The sequence below is a fragment of the Equus przewalskii genome, chromosome 20 (assembly GCF_037783145.1).
Source record: "Equus przewalskii isolate Varuska chromosome 20, EquPr2, whole genome shotgun sequence".
Lineage (NCBI taxonomy): Eukaryota > Metazoa > Chordata > Mammalia > Perissodactyla > Equidae > Equus > Equus przewalskii.
This window is the reverse complement of record NC_091850.1, coordinates 41,638,588-41,666,220: the sequence shown is the minus strand read 5'-3', so window position 1 is coordinate 41,666,220 and position 27,633 is coordinate 41,638,588. Positions and strand designations below refer to the sequence as shown.

Here is a 27,633-nt window from a genome sequence, read left to right as displayed (position 1 = left end):
ATTAATGAAAGACTCAGTTTGCTAAAAGAGAAGTCTGATCATGGTCACTTTCCTGTTTGCGGGAGAAACAAACTCAATGACAGTGGTTAAAGAATAAGTTCCATTCAGTCACCTCAGATATAACTCTAACTTCTCTTAACATTGTACATTATCATTATTTCCCTGCATGAATCCTCTATTCCACATAGAGAAATTTCCTTTTGTCCTTTTGTTTAAACTTATTCCTCTGCTTCTGCCTCCCTCTGCACTTGTATCATTCCCCCTGTCCTATAGAGTAGTACATCAGTGTTCCACATCACTGACACAGTTTTGATGTGATCCTGCCACCTTTCCTAGCATTGTATCCAAGCCTATATTAGAACACTTGCCACTTTTTGCTACATATTACGTTGTCGATAGCTTTTTACAGGTCTAACTCTCAAGTGAGAGTCTAGTTTCATTGATGATAACACCTATCACTAAGACATTTTTCTTTACATCCCTTTCGGTGCCTTCAATAGTATCTTACATATAGCGTGTTTAGAAAATCTTACTCTATTAATAAATGTTAGATTGTATGAATTTCTGTTTGAAACTAAGGCATTTTAAAAGGCACTTTGAAAATAGAAGTAGATGATTTAGAGTAAAAATTTGATGCATTTTGACATAAGAAAAGATGCCTTGATGAAATTATTAGAGTGACACTAATTATTATAGCCCATTTTCTTACTTCCCAAGTTGATATCACCGGACAATAAGACTAAACCATCAGATGAACCCAGCTTAATCTATAGATGGCGTGTGCCTTCCCCATAGGATATAATTTCGCGAGACCTTGAATGCCTATTTTCTCCACTCGCTTTCACTTAAGACTTTAAAAAGGAATCATTACTGAAATAGGTGTGATGTCTTTGTAGTGTTGAAGGACAAAGATCCTTCATTTCCATAGATTCAGCAAAATGAATAAACGTAATCATTCCTCACTAGCCTAAGACCATTTTTTTTGCATCAATGCTTCAAAGAAAGATATGTTTTGTTGTTCTCTGATCTCTTCCCTTATTAAAAACAAAACACCTCACTACATCTTTCATTGGTATAAGTCAAAGTTAAAACACATCTTTTGACATGTTAAAAAGTGTTACTATTAATATTTTCATTTAAAAAATCTGTTTGGAATCTTTAAAAAAGGGAGTGAGTTGTGTGCTAGTATTATCTTCAAATGGTTGTCAGCTACTTTTGGCAGTAGAGTTCATGAGATTTGTACTATTATATCGCAAAAAGATTTACCTTCTGTAGATGAGGTAGAAAATAAAAGTTGAAATGGTTTTGTTTCCTTCAGATAATATTTAATTTGCCTTTAATCCTAAAGGACAAAAAAAAAAAGAGAGAGAGAATTTGAATTTGAGTACATATCTCCCAAGGACTGTTCTGAGATTTGTTCTATTCTTGAAATTGAAAGCCAAGTAAGTTAATTGAATGCTACCATACCTTGAAGTTAAGCACAATTTGAGTTGGAAACAGGGCACTCTTCTCTCTTTCCAGAATAATCAGCTTTAGAGTTCTGATTTGTTGAATAGCTGTCCATACTAATAAGCAGATGAAGACTTACCCCCAAAGTGTTGGATCTATGCACGTTCCAGTGTACCCATTACCATGCTCAGTTAACTTGTGCTTCTTGATGGCTGCTGAAATGAATGTCTACCTGAATTTCTGTTTGTTTACCCTATACATTCAACTAAACCAAACAGGAAGCAACAAATCAAACCTTTGGGTGCAGGTGTGTAAGAACAAATAAAACAATGACTAATTGTATATTTAAGCTATCTCTATATTGCTGAAAATGGTGGATTCAATACACTTCTCTCCTTCTACCCAGATTTCTGACTACGTTTTAGTACACTAAACATCGACATCAAAGCATTTCTTAGTATTTAATAGCCACATTGTGTCCATTGAATCATTATTTCTAAAATTTTAGATTTATAACTATTTGATAATTTTGTCCACCCTGTGTAACTACACCAGTGAATCAACTCCAGTCAGTGATAGCACTGAAGGTTAGTCCAAGGTTGGATACAAAATAAAGGCCAAAAACTGTTCATTAACTTCTAGCTAAATCTTCCATATGTTGGGTACTAAAATTTTGTATGTATTACTTATTTAAATCATATCACTATCCAAGTCACTGTTTTGAATATTCTTTTACATTCCAAATATTCTTCAAGAAGATATATGTGCATGCGTATATGTGTGTATATGGTTATGTGGATGCAATGTCTCTTAGAATATTTTCTTTTTTGAACCAGGTTATAGGAAAGTCACAACTTAACTCTGTATAGAGACTTATTTCAGTGATAATTTCCTCTTCAATCTCCTCTTCAAATCTGTGTTTGTACGGATTTGTCATAGAAACAATTTCTGATGAGAGATCTTTAGTGATTTCTGCAAGACCTATTAACTTAGTGTTTGCACAAAGAATATTTGGAATTTATAAATTCTCATAAGAAACACTTTGGATTAAAAAACTTGTAACTATGTATATTTCTTCTAATTTAGCAGCCACCGTTTTGTAGAGGGTCTGTCTGTAGAAATTTATCTTATTAGAACAAAGGAAATTGATTCAAAGTCATATTTTATTTAGATCTATAAATATCGACTAAGGCTTATAAAATGCACCAAGTCACATTAGTGATTCCATAGCTGATTCTATATGGAAGCACATATGATTCCACAGCTGATTAACTGTGGCTAGTGAATGCTCAGAGTCAAGGAGCAAATTCTTTGCCCACTAAACACTGCGAATTTTCTTCTGACATTCACAAACTGCAGATTGTAAAACAAGGCATTGGGTGTTAAATGACCTCAGTCCATTTGCAGAGTATTTATATATCCTTATTTTTTTCTCGACTCAAAGTAGCAAAGAAAATAAAAATGAGACCCAATCCATACTTATAATACTGATATAATAGCCTTGTTTCAGAGTTCAAATAAAAATAATACTTGGAATGCTTTTATCAACAAAATTCTAAAATACATTAACATGGAAACATAATATTTCAAGACTACAGAAGCTCCATTTTGCCTTCATATTAGATTTAATACTAGGGGCTTAGGAGCAATTTATTATAATTATAATGCATAATAAAAATTAGATGGGTCTAGGGTGCTTTTTCTGCAAAATCAGGGAAATATTTTCCTACTCAAAACCATGCAGAGGTCCTTGGCTTTTACGTAAATGGTTAAATGTATACATACATTTTTATCTTTTAAACATTCATCTGCAAAGTTATAGATGAATATTAAAAAAATACAAAAACAAAACAAAGCCATGGATAGTTTATCAAAAATCTAAATCCAAAAGCCTAATAGACTTTGAAAATCTGGCTTTCCTAGTCCTCTGTGCATAGGAAAGTCGAAACACCAGGATCCACGGTCCTTCTGGAAAGGTTTACCCTTCTTTCAGGATGACTGTAGTCCAGCATTAGCATAATAGAGTATGTGTTTCCAGAGGTTATTCCCCACAGCCCCTGAGTGTCTCTTTTGATGTAGCTTCATACTGGAATGCACGCCATTGTGATATAAAAAATGATAAAGCAGCATCTGGAAAGCTAAAATGTTGTAAAAAACTTAAATTACATTTTATTCCTCAGGCTTAAAACACAAATTGAGAATTATTCAAATTAAATTTACTTACTTCTCATACCTCAAAACTGTAAAATGATAGCAAAGGGCAGTTTCAAACAGAGGCAAAATTCAAAATTTTGCAGATAAATTGAATCAGACAGAAAATGTAATATCACTTCTGAAGACACTAGATTATGATAAATTTAAAGAGTAAAGAAAAAAAACTCCTCTTTGAAATAATTCTTAATTTGTGGGTTTCAGGATTCCAATTTATCTGAAATACATAAAGGTGGTCATTTTTGGAGAATAGGACCATTACGCTATGAATTCTTATAAGACCAAGTGCAACCACAGCAAAATATTATCTAAACAACTTAGGGGGAAAAAGCAAAGAAATTCCATGAAAATTAGCTTATCATCTGGGAACATATCAAAATAATTAAACTTATGCATTATACGTTTAGTTAGCAGTTACTTCACTGTTGAAGGTTTTATGATATTCTCCCATGACAACGTAGTATTTTACTCCAAATGCATGTAACTATATATTTATAAGCTAACGGAATTAAAAATTAGATAGTATCTGCAAGCATTAATGTAACAGAACACTTTGCAGAGGGCAAAGCATTTTTACAGATGCTTATTGGTCCTCACACAGCCCTGTGAGGTAGGCAGGGCAGTTGTTGCCATCTTTATTTTGTAGGTAGGGATCTTGAAGCTCAGAGACTTTGGTGGAAATGTCCAAAGATAAGTGTGAATCTCCTACTTTTTGCTCCTAGTCCTACACATTTTCCCGTCTATCTCAAATATACAAGGGGCTAGTTATTCAGTGAAGTGGGGAATGTATGAACTTGTGTAAGGAACAAAGGTAAGTCAATCGTAAGTGTATGAATTTTAAGACTACATTGCTATCTTGTGAGGTACATATTTTTTATGACTGCCCATGTTATAAACAAGCCAATCAGACTGAAGCGAAAACCAATAACAAAATTTTTGACAGCTAATTTTAGGTTTAGAAATGATCCAAACAGCTGATTTAAATGTACTAAAATAAAAGGATAAAAGAATAGAATTCTCTAACATTTTGTACAGGATAAAGTTTACAGCTGTTCTTGAAGTTAAATCTTTCCCTGACATATTGGATTATCTGAGTATGTCTTAAACTATTCATTGTATCCATTTAAAAAAAGGGGGTTCTCCTATTAAAATAAAGGGGGCAGGCAGGACAGAGACAGTAGTGCCCGTGCTTCAGAGCAGCACACAACTGGTGCACAGAAGTTGCATACATTATAGTTCAAGCAGCAAATCCCCATGCTCCATCAATTTCGTATGGAGAAAAGAAGTGGGGAGGGCAAATGAAACTTACATACAATTCCATGATGGAGTGGTCTGGTATCCCGGGTACACCTCATGTAATTTAAATACAAGACAAAGCTAATGAGATCTGTCACCATAACAGAGTGTGGGTGTTGAGAGTCCACCCAGAAAAGTGAAAAAAAGAGATTGTGATTACCTTCACAAGTTTCATTTTGCAGTGTACCACCCCTAGAAATCAGAGTCGTAAGTGATTTTGAATCTTTCTGTTTAGTTTTGCTTTTTAAAAGAAACCACAAAATATTGAAACAAACATCATTGTTTGGCTTAATTCAGGTATTCTTAATTAAACAGTACCACAGACTTTATTGAGCAATTGAAAATATACACAAGGAACAATAGCTTTTTCTCTGTATTTTTTTTTTAATTTGACTTTCTTCCGATTAAATAACCCAGTTTCGATCATGAAAAGGGCACTTGTTTCTACAGTAGCTGTGCACAGCTTGCTCAGTTCCAAGTACTGTTTCCAGGCTTCTTCCTTGTCATTGCTGAGGTTATATCTCCACTTGCTCAGGAAGCAAATTCTAGAGTGTTCCAAGAATTGGCCCCCTAAGTTGTTCTTTCAGATTCTATTTCTCCATAGAGTTCAGCTAACTTTTTAAACTCAGGTCCCCAGTCTCCAAGGTAGTGATAATCCTGGTCTGATTGTGTTGTTGCTGAATCCAGGGAGCTGATCGACCCCGCTTCCGATCTCTGACCCTCGTAGGCATAAGTCTGAAGAGAGTCATAAGGGGGAACGCTGGGATCTAGGTCGGCTTCTGCCAGTCTTTGCTTAATAAATTCCTGAACATCTATACTTTCCAGGGTGGACAATGTCTGGTGTCTGGGGGTGAGGTTCACTTCGGGTATGATATCTCTCCGGTACTTGAGCTCCTCAGCAGCGGACGGATTCCTCAAGGCTGTGATGTCAAAGGCCTCGGTGTCCTCCTCCCCGCCCCCCTCGTCATCATAGGTGACCACATTCTCCCGCACGTCCTCCTCGGAAATGATCAGGGGTTCTTTTTTGCTGCGTCTCAGGGTGATAAAAAGTACTACAATTGCTGAGGAAAAATGCAAAGAGGATGAAGAGTTAGAAAAAAAAGAAGGAAACTCTTGAAGATTTGACATCAGCAATTTCCAACTCCTGTCGTCAATTACATTTCATTTCAGCTTGCAGTGTAACACAACCCTGGTCTCTGCACTCTTTGAATAACACTTCAAGATTTTTTAATATCTCAAAGAATGTAAAAAATGATTATCCCTACAAAACATTGGGAATCACTGATCTTATGCAATCAGGATTCTTGGCTTGCATTGCAGTATAACCATTCAGTGTTTACACAGAGGGACACAGATGATGGAAAAGCAATATGAGATTTTCACTGGAAAAATAATATTATGTGAGGTGGTCTACATGTAGATGCTTAACTTTTGTAGGGAGATACACTAAAGGCAGGATATTTTCGGTTTCTGTAAAATAGGAAGGAGCTCCTACATTAAACCCTTTACTTTTGGTGCTTTGTTGGAAATCAAAGCAGGAATATTTTATGTGGTTGATCTCTTTTGTCCATAATATTATCATGCATTAATAATTGCATTTCTATATCAAATTGCAAAAGATGTTATTTTATTTGTACACAATTTATGTTTCAGGAATTTTCCAGTTTGCACAATTCTCTTTACATGACTTCTTTACTTTTCCTTTTGTGTGTGTGTGTGTGTGTGTGAGAGAGAGAGAGAGAGAAAGATTGGCCCTAAGCTAACATATGTTGCCAATATTCCTCTTTTTGCTTGAGAAGATTGTCCCTGAGCTAACATCTGTGCCACTCTTCCTCTGTGTCATATGTGGGCCACTGCCACAACATGACTTGATGAGTGGTGTCTAGGTCCATGCCTGGGATCTGAACATGCGAACCTTGGGCTGTCAAAGCAAAGGGTGCAAACCCCACCACCACACCATTGGGCCGGCCCTGGCTTTTGCCATTTTCAAAATGAGGAAACTGAGACTCAGGAAAGATTACATGAGTAACTATGATATAAAGTCTAAGATCACATAAATGGCAGGTGGAAGAGCTTGGGCCATGATCTACAACTTCTCACATCCAAAGTGACAATGTTTCCATTACCATATTCTGCTTCATTATTTTAAAAATATGGAATAAGGAACTAGGTGACCAGTATGACATGAGTCAGAATAACTTTACCAAATTCAGTGGATGAGTCCTTATTACTAGTATGCTCACAACCATTGGATGCATTGAGAGAAATGGGTCTTGCGTACTTTGCTTTGGCCATTTTTCAGTAGTTTCAGATCACTCTATTAAACCATTACTAAGTAGGAAGAATTACCTCACTTCTACTTTGTGCCATTAGCTCTCAAATCCTTTACTTCATCTCTACAGACTGTTCTCTTCTTGGCTAGCTGATATTCTAGGCTTTGTGATGATAGTTATTAGGTTCATTAGTATTTTAAACATTCTTTACAATATAATAATCAGAAGTACATTCATATGGCATGTATGGTTGTCAGATTTAGCAAATAACGCAGGACACCCAATGAAATATGAATTTAAAATGAATAAAAACAATAAAAATATATGTATATGTATAATATGAGATGAATAACAAAAATATATGTATGTATATACACACACACATACATATAGTCAACTACGTCTCATGCAATATTTGGGACACACACATGCATATGCAAATACTATATGGACACATATATGAAATAAATATATATGTTTGACTCAATATTATTGCATGGGACATACTTATATAATATAGCATAAAAAATATATATCATAAGTATATTATAGCATTATATATATATAGCAGAAGTATGCCCCATGCAATATATCTGTAAGTATATATGTATGTATATATGTATATATATACACACAGACTTAGAGATCTACAGATATATATTTTATCTGAAATTCACATTTCTATACTGTATTTTGTCTATCTATTTATATCTCTATTTTGTATTTGATTCGGCAATCCTAATTATATGAAAGCTTTAACAAATGGTTGTAAAACAAACACCAGCTTAGCCATCCCCTGATCAAGAACATTCCTGGCTCCCTCAAAACTGCCCTTTTACCCCTTACCTCTAAAAAGTAACTTTGATTCTTACTTCTGTTATTGTTTCTTTGCTTCTCTTTATAGTTTAACCCCTTTTGATGTCTACTCATAAACAATATAGATGAGCTTTGCCTGTATTTTACCTAGATACCAAAGTGTACATACTTTCTTAAGACTTGAAAATATGGAGAGGAAGAGAAATAGATTTTCAAGCCAGATGTGGAAAGGGTAATTATGAGAGAGAAGTCTACTATATGTCAAAAGAGATAGTCACAGTGCACTGTGAAGAAACTAATTTTGCAGAGAAAAGGCAAGTGTGAGCCTATGAGAATAAAGGCAAAAAAAGGTAAAACACCTTTAGCGAGGGTCAGAGAATCATGTGGAAAATTATGAAATAAGAGGGTCCTGACTAGGTAATGGGAAAATGCCATGGGGGAGATTATGGCAGACACAGGGAAGCACTGAGTCACTGTGTTGGGAACAGAGTGATTACAGAGAGCTGAGAATGAAATGTGGATGCTATGCATGGCCCTGCGTCACAGATACTATGCTACAGAATAAAATAGTTTCCCATGCATGTTGCTTATGCTTCAAAGACATTTTTTAATATAGCTATTTATTTTGGGGGTGGGGAGACCTTTGCTGAATGCAGTAAATATGCCTTAGTACCTCACTGTTTCCTTAGTGTAAATCCAGCCTCCAGCTTTCTAATCCAATGACCCAAGCAGCCTCCTCAAGTAACTCACTTCATTCTATTGAGAGGTTTAGATTTATCGTCCACTATCTACTTCTGCACATCTTTATGATTAAGTGAGGAGGCTGTTCTAGATTAAAACATCTATTTATGAGGACTGCCTAATTTATTATCGTAAAATTTCTTTTGTCAATAAATCAACCTATTTTTCTTTATGTTGACATGGTTGGTCGTTGATGTTAAGGGAATTTATGGGCATGCGTAACAGGGAGAATGTGATCAATACTGTTATTGAAGTATGGAGGTAATTTGCATCCTTCATCAATATTAGTATCATATTTGTCTAAAGAAACATAGGAGATAATGCTGGGTTTATTATTAAGATAGTTTATATTTGCTTATTCCCCCAAATTTAAGAAAATATTCTTGATATATTTTGACTCAAAATATAGGTACTAGTTAAGTTTGAACTTTGAGCTTTTATGTCTATCTCTTTTCCAGGTATAGATAGTTATTTGCCAGTGACCAAGGATTCCTAGATTTGTTACATACCTATTTAATATACAGATCAGCATATAATTAATCATACAATCAGAGATACTTTTAAAGGTGAAAGGGGATGTCATTTATAATTACATCAGGACATCAGGACAAATATGGACATATGGCCCCTCTAGTAAGAGGCAAATTCAAATCAACTCAGAGAAGACTTGGGAAACTAGATGAGAAGCTGTGCCCCTAATTAACTGCTTTCATTCGTGTCTGTTCAGTAGATGTTTCTGGAGCAGACGGCACAGAGTAGATACTCCATAAACAATTCTTATGTGGATGAACAAAAGAATAATCTCTGTGAAAGTGACAATGTGGGATTGTCTTAAGAGAATCTTCATGAATAGTAATAGCCTCACTAGAAAAATAGTTTTAAAATATATTTTTTAAAATCAGCTTATGGTTACTAATAATACCAAACAATTAATTTTTTAATGTTTGAAAACCAAACTAAATATTTCCCCCCAAATCCCAAGACCAAATTTAAGACAATGAGTGAAGATAATAATTATGCATATAGATTTGAGAGTTAAATTCCTATTTAAAAACTGGCAGTCAGATGGGTATATTTAAATGACCCGCCCCCCGACAGTCTATCAAACCAGACATGAGAAACAAGGTACCTCTTCTTACAGTGGGTCATCTCAGAAAATATAATATGTTAGAGTCATGGTCTTATAAAAGGAATAAGAGATACAGAGCTTGTCCTTCTTTGTTCAAAATTATAAATGATTTCTGGTATTTTGAAGTTTGGTTATATTTTCTAGACTTAAACATGAACAAATTTTTTGAGATGTCTTTATTCTAATGAATATTTTATTCTTGGTTAGTGTATTTTTTTCTTCTCTTCTCTTCTCTTTGAGTTTTGCCAGGATTTTAAACCCACTTGGTTCCTTTTATTTAAGAAAATTAAAATGAATTTGTGTCATTAATTTATTTTAACCATAAAGGAATTCAAATTTGCAGAAATATTTTTCTAATTATTTTCTCATATATGTTATTTATTTCTATATATTATCATTGCAGTGCTTGGAATACTATGGGGTTTCGAGTTTTCATAACTTAAACTGTCATACAACCTCCATGTGAACACATTATGTACTGACTCCCAACAGACTGCCCCCCAAATACTTTTCATAGCAGATTTTTTACTCCTAAATATTACTCAATTCTTTTTTATACCATCATATATTAGTAGTAAATTTGGTAGAATGAGGTGCCCCAAGTCAAGGAGATTACTTTTATTAGCTTCTTTAGTGCTATTGGTCACACCTGATAATGGCTCTTCTCACCGAAACTTACTTTTTCAAACCAAGGGGAGCCCACAAAGTCATTTAAGGCAGCTCTGATGACGAACAGGTTGGCAATTATCTCCTCACCAATTCCACTTCCTCTCCTAGTCCTTCTCTCTCCTCACACCAAATCCAGCCTGGTCCCCATTTATCAGGAAATATATATGCAAGAGTAGGAGCAACGTAGGTAGTGGACTCATCTAGGTCACCTGCTTATATGTGATGTGTGCGCTGAAAGAGTAGCTGGCAGAGGTCGCATTCAGATCCTGATTCAACGATTTGTTGAGTTAAGTGTGATTAAGGTTTGATCTGCCAACTGCCCCGGTCCCCTTGGCAAGCGATGGGGTGAGATGGGGAAAGAAACGTCAGATCTCTGGAAGGGAAAGAGGACTATAGCTACCTGCTCCTCCAGCACCAAACTCTGACTGCATCCTGAAGGCCCACTTTAAATTCTCCCCTCCCATCCCATAAAAATGTAATCCTGACAGAAGATAACCCAACCCACAACATGTACATCTGCAATTTAAAGTTGGGTCCATCGCTTTTCTAGCACCATTTTCAGATAATCAGTAAATACACAGCTGAAGTCTGACCATATTGTAAAATACTAAATCATATGTAACCTACAATAAAGCATAAATAAGCACCACCGAATTTTACAGATGACTAAGGTCCTTCTAGTTGAAAGTTTATTTTCACAGATTTGGAAACAGAAACAAGAGACTGACTGAGTTGCCTGAGGTCATGTGGTTAATTAGTGGCACAACTAGCTCTGGGTTTATGCAATCGTACTCATTTTCACAAACAAATAGCTAATAGTCAAAATATTTTTCAATACTAAAATATTAATTTCACAATTTGTTTAGCTGTTAGGGTTGAGTGTTATTTCAGAATTACAAGTTCTAAAATAAAGTTGTGCAACCTCTGGTGTTGCAGAATTTTTTTTTTCTTTGAAAATTATGAGCTTTCACAGTAACCAATATTATTTCAAAATTACAAATGACTAGATTCTAAGTCTGTTGGCCAAATATTTTCTGAATAACAATAAACCCTTGCAATGTCATGAAAAATATAAATTACATTATAAGTACATTATAAGTAATGTAATTTTGTTTAAACCCAAGCGTAGGAAATTATTCTATATCCTTTGGATAAAACTGCAAAACAAATTTGAGTTTCAGGAAAAATTGAAGGCATAGACGTATCAAATGGCAACCTTTGTTTCATTAGTCCTGAGGGATAGCATAAAATTTTAAAATGTCCTCTTGTTTACTCCAAAGGGGAAACAACGTTTTCATAAAATTAATTAAAGGAAAGTATTGTTTCATGAAATAATAAAATATTACTTTACATAATATACCTTACATGGTCCTGTATATTAACATTTTTCAATTACTTTTTAAACTTTTATCTTAGTTCACAAAATAGTTTTATGATGATAAATGAAAACAAAAGCCAAAGGTAACAACTGAACTATAGTTCCCCAACTGAACTATCTTTCAGAATAAGGACTCTAGAAGTATTTATATTAAAGTGATGGAGTTCTATTCTTTGTAGTTTAAGTTAGGAATTCTAGAGGAATTAATGTATGCAGTTATTTTATTTTATTTTTTATTTGTTTTATGAGTTTTTGACTTAATTTTCAAAGACAAAAAACGTTAATATGTTAATATCTAAAGAAAATAACATTGGTGACCAATCAATATATAAACAAATAAAATCTAGAAAGCGTGATTTTCCTGGCTTCCTTCTCCATCATGCTTTTACTATAAAAGACTATGTACTGCAAGGAAATAGTTCTTGTTATGGTATGTCCAATCTCCATGCTCCACGTTGCTAAGTGCAACTGATACTTTTTGCTATTCAATTTATTTAATTTCTGAGCAGCTTTTAACATTTTTGAATGTCTGTCCTCTTTAATATACATTTTTTCCTTTGACTCTCAAGACATTATACTTTACTAATTTACTAATTTTCTTCCTTCTTTTCTGCCTTCTCCTTCGATCTCTCTTGTATCTCATCCTTCTTGACTTAGCACATGGCAGTTTATCACAGCTCAGGCCTAGTCTTCTGTTTCTTTCTTTATACCGTATTCTTTTGCTGTAGCGACTTCAACAAAGTGCACTTCCGGTGTCCCCCAGCTCAGGGGAAATCACGGCCCACACTCACCAAGAAATGAAAGGTGTTCTTTGACACTGTTCTAACTCAGCCACATGTTTACCCAAGACCATCTTTTTTGGGGAATTTTTTGCTGTGTCAGTTTTGGCCCTTGGAAACTCGTTTTAAGAAAAAGACATTATGTTAGAAACATTAGACATTTGCTCACTGACATGAAATTAGGAAAATTGCAGTTTTCATACAGAAACTCAGACACTTCCAGTAAACATTTAGTCAAGATTTTGATAAATATTTTCATCCAGGGATCTGCATCATGTTATCCAAGATCACTTTCGATTTCACTGAAACATCTTGACATTATCCACCTTCTTCCCCTCCGCTCTCAGTATGCAAGGCTAAATGTCGCTGTGTCTGAGCGAGACAATTGCATCGCCTTCCTAATCCGTCTGCCTGCATGTCTTTTGCCATCATGAGATCTATTCTCTACTTCATTCATAGGCATCCTTTATCAAAATGCAAAGTTTATGATGGGACTCTCTTGCTTTAAATCTCTCTTTACCCTCCTAGAACAAAGACTAGCATCTTTGCCGCGCCAGCGAAGCCCCAAACTATCCAAGTAAATATCCATTCTGCTTTTCAGTGTCATTCTACCTTGCTCTCCACCCGCTCTGTACCAGTAATTTGTCTTCCACCCCGGAAACAAAACAAGGAACATTTCTTGGACGAAAATGTCTGTCTCACCAAAGCATGCAGTTTCGTTCTTTTTTTTTTTTTTCATGTTTGCACAGAACTAAGAAAAGAGCAAAAGATAAGGCTGCTAAGAGAAAGGTAGAAGTTGGGGGAGACGCTGGAAAAAAATATGTGCCCACTTTGAACTATGGGGCAGAAAGATTCTTTACATGTGTCTTTCTTGTTATAAAAATCTAGATTCTCTGTCTTGTTTTAAACAGCAACGTTAAGAGTTTATAGTAATATCAGCTTCAAATGCGGTTGTGCTAAGATTTAGCCTATTAAAAAGATAATATATAATTAGAAAAAGTATTTTATTTTTTATTAAAATGAAATGTAATGCAAATCTGTAATGAAAAATTCTATTAAATTTAATAAAATTTAATATCTCTAAGGCCAAAATTATATAGATTTAGTACTTTAAAATTCCTCTAACATTGATGATTAAATAATATTTTAGACTGATAGAAGTTTCTACCAGAAATCTGTTTATTTGGTGTTCAGATTTATTGTAGAATGATATCACTTATGTTCTTTGAAATAAATTGTAAAATCCCTTTCAATATGGGATTCAGACTATTTAATATCAATTCTTTCTAAAATAGATTCTTTACAAAAAGATTGCTCTCAAAGTCTATCTTTTCCTCTGATATTTCAACTCTTTCATCACATTCGAATCAAATTATTTCTAGATTAACTATGGTATTGAGAAAGTTAATTAAAAGGACATCTGTGCAGCTGTGTTTTGTTATCCAAATTATGCGTTCCTAATTCTTAAGTTTTGTCAAAATGACTGTCCCTCTCTGTCTCTCTCTGTCTTTCTCTTTCCTAATGCACCCCTGGCCATTGTAGGGTACCATCAGCATTGCCATCATACAACATTAGGATTTACAATGACTTACCCAGGAGAATGACAACACACAGAAGAATAGCGATTAAGGCTCCTGTACTCAAACCCGCCGAGGACAGGAACGCTTCTGCATGGCAGGTCCGCACGCGCCCATCTCTCTCGCATGCACAAACCCTGATGGTGAGGGTGCTGCTGCTGCTGAGAGAGGGGATTCCACCATCAGAGATCATAATGGGGAGATAATACACATCCTGAATAGTTCGACTAAATCTCCTCCGCCTTGTCAGAATGCTGGCTGTGTTATCTATGACAGACATAAGCAAAACAAAATGTACTTAGTAAAGTTGCCATTAAAGATTCACATTTCCTTCAATGGATTAAATGGCTATGTGTAATTTCTTTTTCAGTTCATGAAATGGACAAGGGAACATGACGAGGTGATTATTAAAGCGTAACTAATATTGGTTCTCAAGTTTAGAGATTATTTTAAAAGTTAATTGAGCCCAAACTAAAAGAGAGGGGAAATAGTGGAAGACAGAGGAGGGAGGAAGCAATAAACATTTTGGACATGGACATAATAGCCAAAGGATTAAAAAGGATAAAGATAGCTTAAAGCCAGTGGATCCTAAACTTTGGGATGAGCCAGTAGTCCTCAACCCAAACCTGCTGACTCTGAATTTAATCTGTGTTTTTAAACTATTCAGGTGATACTAATGTACGAAAAGTTTAAGAACCACTGGTATAGACAACATATTTATGGAGACACCAGATCAATTGATAAAGCCTTTTAGACATAGTCATAATTTGAAGCACTCTTGTCGTAGTGGGCAAACCATGGTAAAATTAATGATGAATAAAATAGTTAATTCTATTTTCTATGTGCTTTTTAAAAGCTATGTACTATAGGAAATGCTTGCATGGTATATTTTGCTCAATTCACAAAACATTATAAGGGAGAGGATTTTAAATTCCTAACATTTTTGGGAAAATTATTTTTACTATAATTAATACTTTAAAAATAAATAACCTGAGTCCCAGAGGATAAATTGCCCAAAATCACAGAGCTAGTGAATGATCAGGCTACAATCCCAATACATTCTAGAACTCTCTCAAAGCCACAATGTTGTACTGCCTCTTCTTCAGCAGTTCACTTCCAACTGGTATTGATGACCTCAGGTGCACACAGGACATCATTATCTTGGCATCGTTATTCCCCATTCCAGGCCTATTAGTCAAAAGACCCTTCTGGTGAATACTTGGATGTGCAGCTCAGATCCACTGCATGGAAGGACTTGTTACCCTAGCTGTAAATCACGACCTGGCCCAAGGTCACACCCTTCTGGAATAGCACCTAATCAATGATTTATTGCTGCAAGGTTATAAAGGTTAAGACATTTCTGCTGAATGCAGACAATAATAAAGGGCGAGTTTTGTTCCAGAGCTTTCCCATGGGGTCAGCCACAGACACATTACAATTGCATGGCAGCTCGATTTCTCACTCTGCCCAACCATTCTTTCCGCTGAGGTCCACAGATGTTGATCCTAAGGGCACACATCCTGTCCTCTAAACTCCAATTCAGGGTCAGCTTCCCAGAGAATCAAACCTGTGACCTCACCCATGAGTTAATTACTTTTCGCTAAAAAGTAAGTGGATCATTAGACAATTATATTTAAAGATTCATTTTCTCATATAAATTTCTTTTATTTTGAAAATTGGAATTGTGTTACATATAAGTGTGTCTATGATAGAAGTGATATAATATCCTGCAGCTATATTTTCCTGATTGTACTTTGCCAAAGTAATGCAATAGAAAGATAATAGATTTTTCAAACATTAAATGTAAAACATAATAAAACACATGAATTATACATTACCTATATAAATTTTATATATATATATACATATATACATACACACACATCCATCTGTCAATCTATCTATCTATCCATCTGTCTACCTATCTATGTTGTTGGAGGTTTATTATGGAGTATAAATAATCTAACAAAGAACTGAAAAAGATTTTCTTACTTTGTAGAAGACGAATTATAAAATAGTATCAATGGTCTATTCCGAAGCAGGTTTCAGAATAGAGAAAGAAAACTAGAGAAATTGCAACGTGTGTCATATAAGAGTACAACAGTCACACATACTCTCCCAGAAAACTGAAGCTTTGAGGAAGCACAGCTATCAGGTGTAGGATGTTGCATCGTGATTAATACAAACTTGTCTATATGTACAATTTGTTATTTGTCTTTCAGGATAATTATCAGAAATGTTGCCCTTCAGTATAATTATCAGAAATGCAATCAGAAACAGGATCAGCGACAAGAAGAAAGTCAGAATACGTTTCTGGTGCAGTTTAAGTTAAATAGAAAGTTCTCAGACATGGAGACATAAAAATGTTCTTTCTTTTTTCCAACTGAAGCTTTGACTTTTGAAAAGAAAAGAGGATTCAGGAAGCAAAGATCTTCCCATCTAGAAAGGCTTAGCACAGCACAATAAGGAGCTCTTGACAAGGGATGTTGTGTACCTCACTGGAACTGCAAAAATGTGCTTAGCAGAAGACTCACTGACCTTGAACAAGAAAACTCTGAACTAAAATGAAAGGAGTAAGAAGATATATACACACATATGTAAACATACATATATACATATATAATTTTGAATATATATATATATATATATATACAGAGAACAAATATATCTTGTTGAAACTGAAAAATTAGGTGACAAAAGCAGCAACAAATCTCTCAACTTGAAGTATAATGTTTAAGAAAATAAAAGTATTATAGAAAGTCTTGCATGACTTCCAAGTGGATAAAATAATTGAAATGAGCTGAATAAAAGGTAACCATAGCAGAATGGAACATCTGTGGATGAAAAATACCTATTATCAATGTCAAATAAAGGACAATCTCTAATAATGTGTACACAAGCTTGCTTCCTCATTCTGACACTCAGCAGTTTGGATGAAGACAGAAGCTTACAGAACACTTGGACATCAAGCTCATATAGCTAATATATTGAACTAGGATTCAAGGAGATTTTGAGCAGCTGGCACAAAGATCTTAAACTAACAAGACAACATGAAATCAGGATGTATGTTAGATGGCAAACTCTGAAAAGTATCAAATGGGAGAGCTCTTGAGTGAGATCTATTATTTTGAAATATATATATATCTGAATTTATATCAATATCTGATATATATATCATCAGATATATAGATATATATGTATCTATATCATCTGATATATATGTATCTATATCATCTGACATCTATATATGTATCATCTGAGATATATCAGAGAGAGAGATATATATACATATCTGAATGGAGCGATAAGGCAATAGAGAGGCCAAACAAGCTCGAACAGTCCCAGAAGCATTCAATAAAGGTATTGAATTTCTACGTATCTCTCTATTGAGAAGACTTAATTGGAATACTGTGCATATTTTGGGTTCTACTACATTCAAAGTGATACTTTAACCCAATGGAGTGTATTTAGAAGAGCTTGACTGCGATGGCAAAAGAGTTACAAAGGGGCGGGCCCAGTGGCGCAGTGGTTAAGTGCGCACCTTCCGCTTCTCGGCGGCCTGGGGTTCGCCCGTTCGGATCCCGAGTGCAGACATGGCACGGCTTGGCAAAAGCCATGCTGTGGTAGGCGTCCCACGTATAAAATAGAGGAAGATGGGCATGGATGTTAGCTCAGGGCCAGTCTTCCTCAGGGAAAGGAGGAGGATTGGCAGTAGTTAGCTCAGGGCTACTCTTCCTCAAAAAAAAAAAAGTTACAAAAATATGTCATATGAAGAATCTTTGAAACTACATCATGTGAAAATTCTACATGTCACATATGAATTTAGGAGACCAAAGGATCTCAGATATTGTCCCGAAGTTGGGGAAACTCTCTTAGTAATTACTGTCTTTCTGAATATAATCAATATATTCCTGATACTCTCAGCAACTATATCTTCAGTGTAATGTAGAAATAGCCTTGAACATGTTTTAATCTTTCAAAATAAATGACGGTACCTTCTTTATTTTGTTATATATCCCATTTCTTGTGCAGAAAAGAATATGGGCACATAGAGGAGGAATGAGAGAGATTGTCATGCAGACATTTAATATCTGACTCCTATGGATATTTAAAAATATCACTGTGATGACTGTGAAAGAATTGAAATTTGGAGTCCTTTGAAAAGCAATAATAATAACAAAATTCATTCTTGTAGCTGGAGGAATTCCAGAGATTTTATAATTGACTGATAATTTTGTGGGGAGCTTTCACAAAAATAATTTTAGTGAAACGTATTATTGGATAGATAGATAGATACACTTCTAATCTCTATATTTCTAAAGGACAGAAGGCTACAGATTAGGATAGCATAATACAAGTTTCATACTGCCTCTAGAATTCAGATATAATTTTCCTGAACTAATAATGTCATTATTTCTTTGTTCAGTATCTTGGAAAGTATTGAGAGATTCTAATCTGTGTGCCACTTTTGTAAACTTTAAAACAGTTTAATTTAAAATAAAGCATGTTTTTAAAATAATTCCTGGCGAAAAACAAATCCCATACTAAAGTCCAAAATTACTTTATATCTTGGAAAGTATTGAAAGTATGTATTCTTCAAAACCCTTAAATTATTAGATACTCTGTACTCTCTGCCATTTCAATGGATTCCTCGTTTGATAATGCAAGCGTAAAGATATACTTTACCTGAAGCACAGCCTAGCAGATGATTAAGATAATATTTCTAAATGTATCAGAATAGCAAAAACATTTGGAATCTGCACATATGAATCTTTAACTGGTCTAAATTTTTTTTTAATCTGTTTGAAGAGAAAGCTGGTAAGCAATTTCCACCAGACAGATAAATACGCATGGCTTAATATTGTTTTCATTTTTTCCTAGTTTTCCAGCAGCAATAAGATCCATTCATAATTTAACCATTATCAGAGCCCAAGCATGAAACAAAATGCTCTTTTGCTTTCCTGCAAAGCTCCTTTCACATAATAGGTACTTGATAAATAACGATTTGAATTACACTCAGCAGGAGCTTGTCTTCTGTTACAGTTTTCTTCTTATGTTGACATGTATTAAGAAATTAAAACTAAAATGAGCTGGCATATCTTGTAAAACTTCAGCAGCATGATCTTCTCATGCTCTCTACTGAACGTTTATTCCTTCTTTCATGTTTCCTGACTTCCCTTTCTTTTAATCCTAGAATGGCTCTAATCTCAATTTTCAGATTCTGCCTGTACATTTAAGTTTGTAAACACCCTCCTGGCCTCATTTGTGTTTCTGCCAAACCACAAATGTATGATCCAGTATATCATTATTGTCTTATTTGTACCATGAAACGCCACCCCTTTGACCATCTGCCACACTTCTTGATAATCTTTAAATCCCAGACAAACGCAACCATCCATTGTCTAAGTTTTCTGTTTTCAGATTCATAAAAAATACTGGTAAAATAGTTATAGTCATCTAAATTGATGAGACCAAGTATGAAGAGAAACCAAGACTATACCCTCAAAGGAGATTAGTAATCGGCGTGTGACTATCTATACTTTATCAGATGTCATACAGTAGCTATTCTAAATTTATTTTGCCATTTTCTTTTGAGCCCTGTTCTCCCACTCACAGCAGAAAAATATCTCTTTCCAAAAAGAAGCTACCATCTACTACCAACATTTTAAGACCACTTTTGAAACTGCGCAATTCATTTTTGCTATTAATTACGTCTATCTGTGCTATACAAGACTCTGTATATTAGAGACCTAAAAAAAAGAGTATAAATACGTATTGAACAAAAATGTGAATCTTGAAGAATATCAGCAAATCTGCTCATGAATAACACATATTAATTTGCATAAGAGTGTAAATTTAGGTGGAGAGGGAAAGAAAAAAGAAAAAAGAAGCTGTTTAAAATAGAAATCCTACCCCAAATTCAAAGCAATTCATAAACATATCACAAAATCACAATAATATAATAAATACAGAAATTGCAGAAGTAGAGATAAAAGCAACAGTTTACCAAAAAAAAAAAAAAGTAATATGAACTCCAAGAGAAACCCTCTACCCATTATTTATCACATACCTTTAACAAACACTATTATTTTTAGTAGGGAATAAATGAGTCAAAGTAGAGAAATTACGTTTGAAGTCACTACAATCATCCACCACATAATGACGTTTCAGTCAACGACAGACCTCACATAGGAGGCTGGGTTCATAAGATTAGTACCATATAGCCTAGGTGTGGAGTAAGCTATACCATGTAGGTATGTGTACGTACACTCTATGATGTTCGCATGGCGAAATCACCTAAGGATGCAATTCTCAGAATGCATCCCCATCATTAACAGACGCATGACTGGATATTTATAAACACTGAATGAAATTGTAAGGATAAATCCTTAGAGAGCTTTAAAAAGAGAACATATAATCTTATTTTTAAAACTGTTTGAAGTTTCCCCTGCCTGAAGGCAGAGGTGGAGCAGATGACGCCTGTAGCACTCTGTGGGTCTCAGCAAGGAGGGGATTAAGGCCCAAGAGCGTAACTTACATTTCACAAATAGAAAGCAACACAAAATGGCATGAAATAGTAAAATTTGCTATATTTTTATTTTGATTTTCTACTTTCAGGTTTTCAGCTTAGTGAATATGAGTCAGTTAGCCTTTTATTTTCACTGTGAGTAGCAGCATAAGAAGGTGAGAGCAGGTGTGGGCTGGCACACCTATTAGGAAAAAACATGTCAAAGTAAAGAAAAAATCAACAAGTTAAAAATAACTAAGGAGAGAATAAAAGCATATTTTTCTATCTAGAGCAAAAGATCCACTAAAATAAATCCTTACATCTACAGGTTCCAGTTGGAGTCAAGACTGCACACAGATTGATTGTTGCCTTCTCGGTAGTCAAGCTTTGAGTCTTTACCTTCGCGTAAAGAATAGTGTGATTCTATCAAGTGTGACTGGTTGAATGTTAGGAAGTGAAGACTGAGATTTGACTGGGAGGAGAAAGGAGATCCACGGTGGGAGAAAAACAACCTGGCCCAGCCTCATCACTGACAGTAGGTGAGTGACCCAGCAGGCACAGCTGCTCCCACGTCCACCAGAGGATGTTGGAGGCTTCATTTGTAGCCATATTCTCAGGACAGACTACGTGTGTGCTATTTTACTTAGGAATGGGAGAACTGCTAAATGGTCTCTTGAAGCTTGTGGATAAAGTGGAATTTTAAATGGCTATACTCTCGAGAGAAATTAAGCACATTACAACACCAGCTGTGATTTCTCATTTAAAGGACAAAAATAAACTATGCTACCAATCTGACGATGCCAAAGGAGTACAAAATCAACATAAAGTCTCTCATGGTTTCCAATATGTAGCAAACTAAATAACTGCGTTTCACTACCAATGGATTGTGAAAGCTGAAAAAAAAGGCCCCTAAAGACATCTTTTAACAGCTACATGGTCAAATTTGAAAATATCCCTTACCTTAAACTCAATGCATGTAAACTTAAAGTTAGATATCCTTTAGCAAACCCAAATAGCCACAAGGGGAAAAAAGCATTTTCCGACATTGCCTTTCAAGTATTTTGCCAAAAATCATGAAACAACTTACAAACAACATGCCTTTCATTTTGTGAAGTAGAAATGAATATTGCAAAGAAATAATAAAAAGTAATATAACCAAGGGAAAAAGACAATCTTCAAAATGCTGCAACAAGGTGAAAATGACAGTCTACAGAATTTTTTGTGTAATATGATTAAAATTGATAATTTTTAGTGGTTTGCTCATTATTTTAAAAAGAACGTGTTATTTGGACTCATTCATTTTTAAAGAATGGAAGTGTCTTCAAAAAGATGGAAAATATATATCTAAAGAAGAAAACCTAGAGACAAATATGAATAGTAGATGTTCTCAATAGCAAATGATCAATAAAATCATAAGGATTTTCAAATTTGAAAGGCACATTGAACGTGATTTACAACCCTGCAAAAAGAGATACAAGTATATATATAGTTAGAAATAATCTCTTCCCCCACTAAAGTCTGTAAGACTTACAAATGCACTTGACAATTAGAATTAAGCCTAGGAATTAGACTGCCAAATCTCCTTGCTTCAAATAAAACCTAGTCCCTCCAGAGGCATCATAAAAATCAAGAAGCAGAACAGGCTTACCTTGTAGTCTAAAGATGATTTTATATTGGGGGATTAGGTTGCACTTTTATTTTAGAAAATAAATGAAAAAAGCTATTGTATGCACTGACCCCTGATGTAAGCCTATATTCATAGACTTTGCAACATTATAGCTATAGCTGATTTGCTATAGATACTTCATTAAGAAGTTGAAATTATACAATGGATTTTTTGGAGCTAAAACGGAAAGTTTCCCTATCACAATTTAAAGAGAAGGTAGTTGTAAGAAAAACTACATTTAATCAGGAAACAGTTCATGCTTTTGTTGGTGTTTTAGAGTGGTATAATTTTAAAATGTTGTCACAAAAATTATCTTCTGGACTCTGGTTTTTAGTTTTAAATAAAATTGTGTTATTACCAATATATTAGCTAATGATAAAAATAAGGTCATTATCAAATAAACAATACACATCTTGTGGTATATGCTATAAAAAGAAAATAGAAATTCTAAACTTGGTTATGTTCCTAATCAAAGTCTTTAGTATTTAATAGGTAAGGGGCTATAATTCTTCCAGATAAATATTGAAGATTTCTGGTTAGTACAAATTTTTCTATCCACCAAAATTTACTACAAGAGCAGTGAAAGAATTAATGCTAAAACATCTTTTTATTATTATTATTACTATTTTTTGAGAAAGATTAGCCCTGAGCTAACATCTGCTGCCAATCCTCCTCTTTTTGCTGACGAAGACTGGCTCTGAGCTAAGATCCATGCCCATCTTCCTCTACTTTATATGCGGGATGCCTGCCACAGCATGGCTTGCCAACTGGTGCCTAGGTCCACACCCAGGATCCGAAACAGTAAACCCCGGGTGGCCCAAATGGAATGTGTAAATTTAACCACTGTGCCGGGCCCTAGAACATCTCTTTTTACAGCACAGAATATAGTACAGTGCTTAATACTTAGTGCATTGTCAATAGTAAATTAAAATGCCTGTGTCTCTGCTTTACCACATCTCCCTGGCTAGATTCTTCTAGCTGATGTTGCATTCTCTCATCTCTATGCTGTCTTCCTTCTCCACCTAATTGAGAAGTATTCTATGATTTGCTCTACCTGGTGGAACAGACTCTATCTTTTAAAAAGTCAAATCATGTTCCACCTCTTTTAACAATACAACTTTTAGGGATCTCAATCAAGTAACTCGTTTCACGGCCCTCGATTGCCAGTTACTTTTCATATCATCCTTGTTTCGTCAACTAGATGGCAAGTCCCTTGAAAGAAGGAACTGTGTGTCTTAATTCCTCGCATTCTGGATAGGTTAGTTCACTGCCTTAGAGACGGTAGACAGTGCGTATCACCATAAAGATTAAGTGGTAGGAGAAAAACCACGTTAATTCAAGAGCTGACTACAGAATCTCTTTTAGAGATAAAACATTGTTTCTAACAAGATAGAGTACCAATGGTGATGAATATTAATATAGTTTGAGGCTGGAATAGAATATGCTGGACAGACTGTGTAAAATGTCAGGCAAGAGGATAGGACTGTGTGTATGTGTGTATTTCAGGTGTTTTTCTGCAGTTTTAATTAGATACAATAAACGAGTATATTCTTATTGAAAATCTTCAAAGTGTGTTTTATAGACATTTCTTAAGATCTATTATATTTTCTATGATATTACTATTATTGCTTTTAAATGGGACTACGCTCTGCAGTCGTATCATTATTTCTTTTCAATGTTTAATCATATATTGTTTACTTTATACACTGTATTTATCTTTTAAGACATTCTTATTTTATCTTGTTTTCATTTGGCTGCCATAGCTCCAAATATTTTATCATGGAATTTTGTTATAATTGATACTTAGTTTTAATATTTTCTGAGGAATTTGGTATTTTAAAGTACTCTTCTAATTGTCACACGGCCATTATCTTAGACAGGAAGAAGATTATTTTATTATAGTTTGTTTTTTCAAATGTCACTACAAGATAGTCCATTGGCTGTTAGCTTGTAATTTTGTAAATGAATAATTCAGCACCATTCATTCTCTTTATAATTTAAACTCATTGTCTGTCAATTTGTAAAGTCATTTCCTTATCCATCAAGTTAGCGAATTTCTCTGGGATCTTATACATATTATTTCAATCTTAAATCCAAATATTCCTTCACTCAGGGTAATTTCTTCAGACACTTGATTATTATTTTTCTAACAATTTATTTATTTGATTTTTAGTTATCTTCAATGTGCCCTTTATAACTTGTAGCACTTTATGTGTGATTTCAAATTCTTTAAATTTTGATCTCTCTTCATAAGAATAAAGTAGTAATAATTGTATCTAAATCCGCTTCACAAAAGAAGAAACTGAGACACACAATAGTAGAGACTTGCCGTGGTCTCACCCATAATTAGCAGAGAAATCAGGTTTCAAACAGAGGCAACATGTTTCCAGAGTCTAACTAGGAAACATTCTTCTATGTTGCTTCTTTCTCTCTTTTCTTTTAATTTTACAAATGTTTATTTAAAATTTCCCTAGGTCAGGCACTGTGGTGGAGTTAGGAATACAGCAGCAAATAAGTCAGACAAAAATCCCTGTCCTCATGGAGCTTACGTCTAATGGGGACAGAGCCTCCAGTGTGACCAGTGCTATGTTTAGGGAGGTGCAGGTTATCATATGGGCACATTTGTCCTTTAAATAAATGAGTTTGCTTGGGCTGGTGATGGTTGGGTATTGAGTGTCGGGTGGCTGAAGTCCTGGCCAATTTGCTATTATGGGCATTAATTTTTTCCAGTTATGATTCCAAATGTAGATAGAGAGAGTGCTCCCAAGACTTCTATGAAAGGAGAAAGTGACTGGATGTTGGTAGATGATAGGAAACAGGAGACACAGCAAAATGCCACAAGACTCAAAAGAGCAAAGAGGGGGCCCAAGGACACTGACCCCACCTCCCAACTCAGCTTTGAGAGGGTGTGGAGAAAGGACTGTTCTTTAGGGCGGTGTTGCTTCCTCTTTTATCTTTCTGATCACTAATTCAGTTTGCAGCAGTGTTCATTTCAATTTTATCATCTTACCAGAAGTTTTATATTGGCCGTATTTTCATGTGTCAACCCAAAAAGTCTTGTTTAGATATTTAAGTATGACTTTCTCTTTCTAATATTAAGTACACCTCGATATATGCTAACTGCCTCTGTCCTTCTACTTACTTGACCCCTAAGAAATCCTACCCTCTGCCCCTTACTTAGAGTTCTGATTCCCAGGGATTCCTCCAATATAGTAAGGGATAGTGGGTAGACTTGAGCCAGCACCTAAATAGCTTCTTGTGAATCTCTACGCCACTCTGCCTTAAGGGTGACTTTCAGGATCCATCAACAGGCAAATTTTATTTAGCTGTACATGTTACCTCAGTAAAGATTTAGAAGAAAGAATGAGCTTGAAATCAGTTCTTAGGCTATAATTTCTTTCAACTCTTCTCCCTTTTAGGTAGCCACTAAGCTGAGCTTCTCTTTCACTGCACTCTGTACACTCAGATTTTTGGTAATAAATAGTTTGTACTTTAGGGAGAAGAAATGCAGCATGCTTGAAAGAGTAAGAAGGAAAATAAGAAACAGGAAAAAAAGGGAAAAATCAGTTGAAATGGCGACTAGCACAAAAAGTGACAACGCTGTATACCCCATTCTAATTCTCAGAAATTTTGGAGAGGATTTCAGTTTTGCTCATTTCACAGGAAGGGGTTCGGAACCAATTTTTATTAAATTTTAAAGAACATACGTCTGTAGCATATCAGTGAACATCTGGGCATCCCGCGTCTCAATAATAATTAGATTATTGCACAGGGTCCTTTCTTCCAAGCCCAGTTTATACCCCAACTATTTAATGAGACTGTTCCCAAATGACTCTTCTTTTACAAAATGTAGGTCTGAGTAGAATAGTAGATTTTTGACTGACCCATACTCTCCTTGATATCAAAGAGAAAGCCTGAAATACCCAAGAAAATATCTGTTTAATGGCATTAGAGAACTGCTGAAGCAAGATAACTAGAGGAGTTCAGATTCCCGAGAGGGGAAAATGTGGAACTGCTGATTACAGTGTATCTGCTTATGCCAGGAACTAACAAGAGGCTGGAATTCCAAGCTGAGGACAGAGAAACAGAAGGTTTCTTACAAGTCTCCTGGACCTGCAATCAGACTGGAAATTGATGGGCCTTAACCACATGGCTAATTTTCCCTGAAGATATTTGTTATTGAAAGTTTAAATTGAAAGCTAAATTGAAAATTGAACAGACATCTAAAACTCCAAACGCAAAAGCTCTAGAAGATGAAGAAGAGCTTTTCTTGCCATCTCTTCACATTGAACAGACAGTGATTAAATCAGAGTGAGTGGTCCTAGCACGCAAACAGGTTCTCAGTTGAAATCCCTAGAGGGTCATGCCCCGGAACAGGGACAAATCAGAGACCAACCAAAGCTAAACAAAACTGCAAATTGACTCCACTCTGATTAGATTACAGTATAATCGCCTCTCCAGCTGCGTGTCAGAGAAAATAGTGAATACTCTGAAGAAATATATTATCATGTGAGTCTCTTCTAGGTTGACACACTACATGTGGCACCCAACAGAAAAGTATTAGACGTATCAAGGAACAAAACCCTAGGACCCAATCCTGTCTCTCCAGTGCCTCTGACCAGAACAAAAACAAAAACCTGTCACCTTATTGAGATATTAAAGTTAGCTGACAATAATTGTAAAATCATTAAGATTAATATGTTCAAGAAAATAGAGGAAAAGATAGAAACATAAAAGGAAGGATGGAGAATTTCAGCAGAGATTTACATCTCTAAAGGGAGGAAATGGCCATCAACCAAACCAGTGAGCACCTGGACCACATTTTCTTTGAATGGATGTATTTGCTTTGATAGGACTCTTCCTTCCTTGGGCATAACAGCTCCATGCTGGTGTTTTCTACCACTATAATCCCAGCATATGTCATGGTGAGTAATAAAAAGTAGGACCCAAATAAACTTTTATATAAACGGGATGACACATTCAAGAAGACATTTGTTCTCCAATGTTTAGATAAATTAGCAGATTCTAAATTAATGAGGGATAAAACATATGGCAGGAAAGATCTAATGAAGATGGAGCCAATCTGGAAAAACATGGAACATTGTCTTAAATTTGATTATTTAGCAAGCAGATCTGGTGGT

General features: G+C 35.1%; 1 protein-coding gene across 10 annotated transcripts in view; it reads right to left on the bottom strand.

The window, feature by feature from the left end:
* Window positions 1-3,593: 3,593 nt before the first annotated feature.
* CDH18 (cadherin 18) overlaps window positions 3,594-27,633 on the bottom strand; it is a 905,084-nt gene continuing 881,044 nt past the window's right edge. For 6 of the 10 annotated variants that reach the window (XM_070587159.1, XM_070587161.1, XM_008540763.2 and 3 more), the window contains 2 exons: window positions 14,334-14,585; window positions 3,594-6,017 (listed from right to left, as the gene is read on the bottom strand). In XM_070587159.1, the coding sequence (XP_070443260.1) occupies window positions 5,527-6,017; window positions 14,334-14,585 (743 nt within the window). In that variant the 3' untranslated portion in view covers window positions 3,594-5,526. The remainder of the gene's footprint in view (window positions 6,018-14,333; window positions 14,586-27,633) is intronic. The other 4 variants (XM_070587164.1, XM_070587163.1, XM_070587166.1 and 1 more) reach the window with 2 other exon arrangements.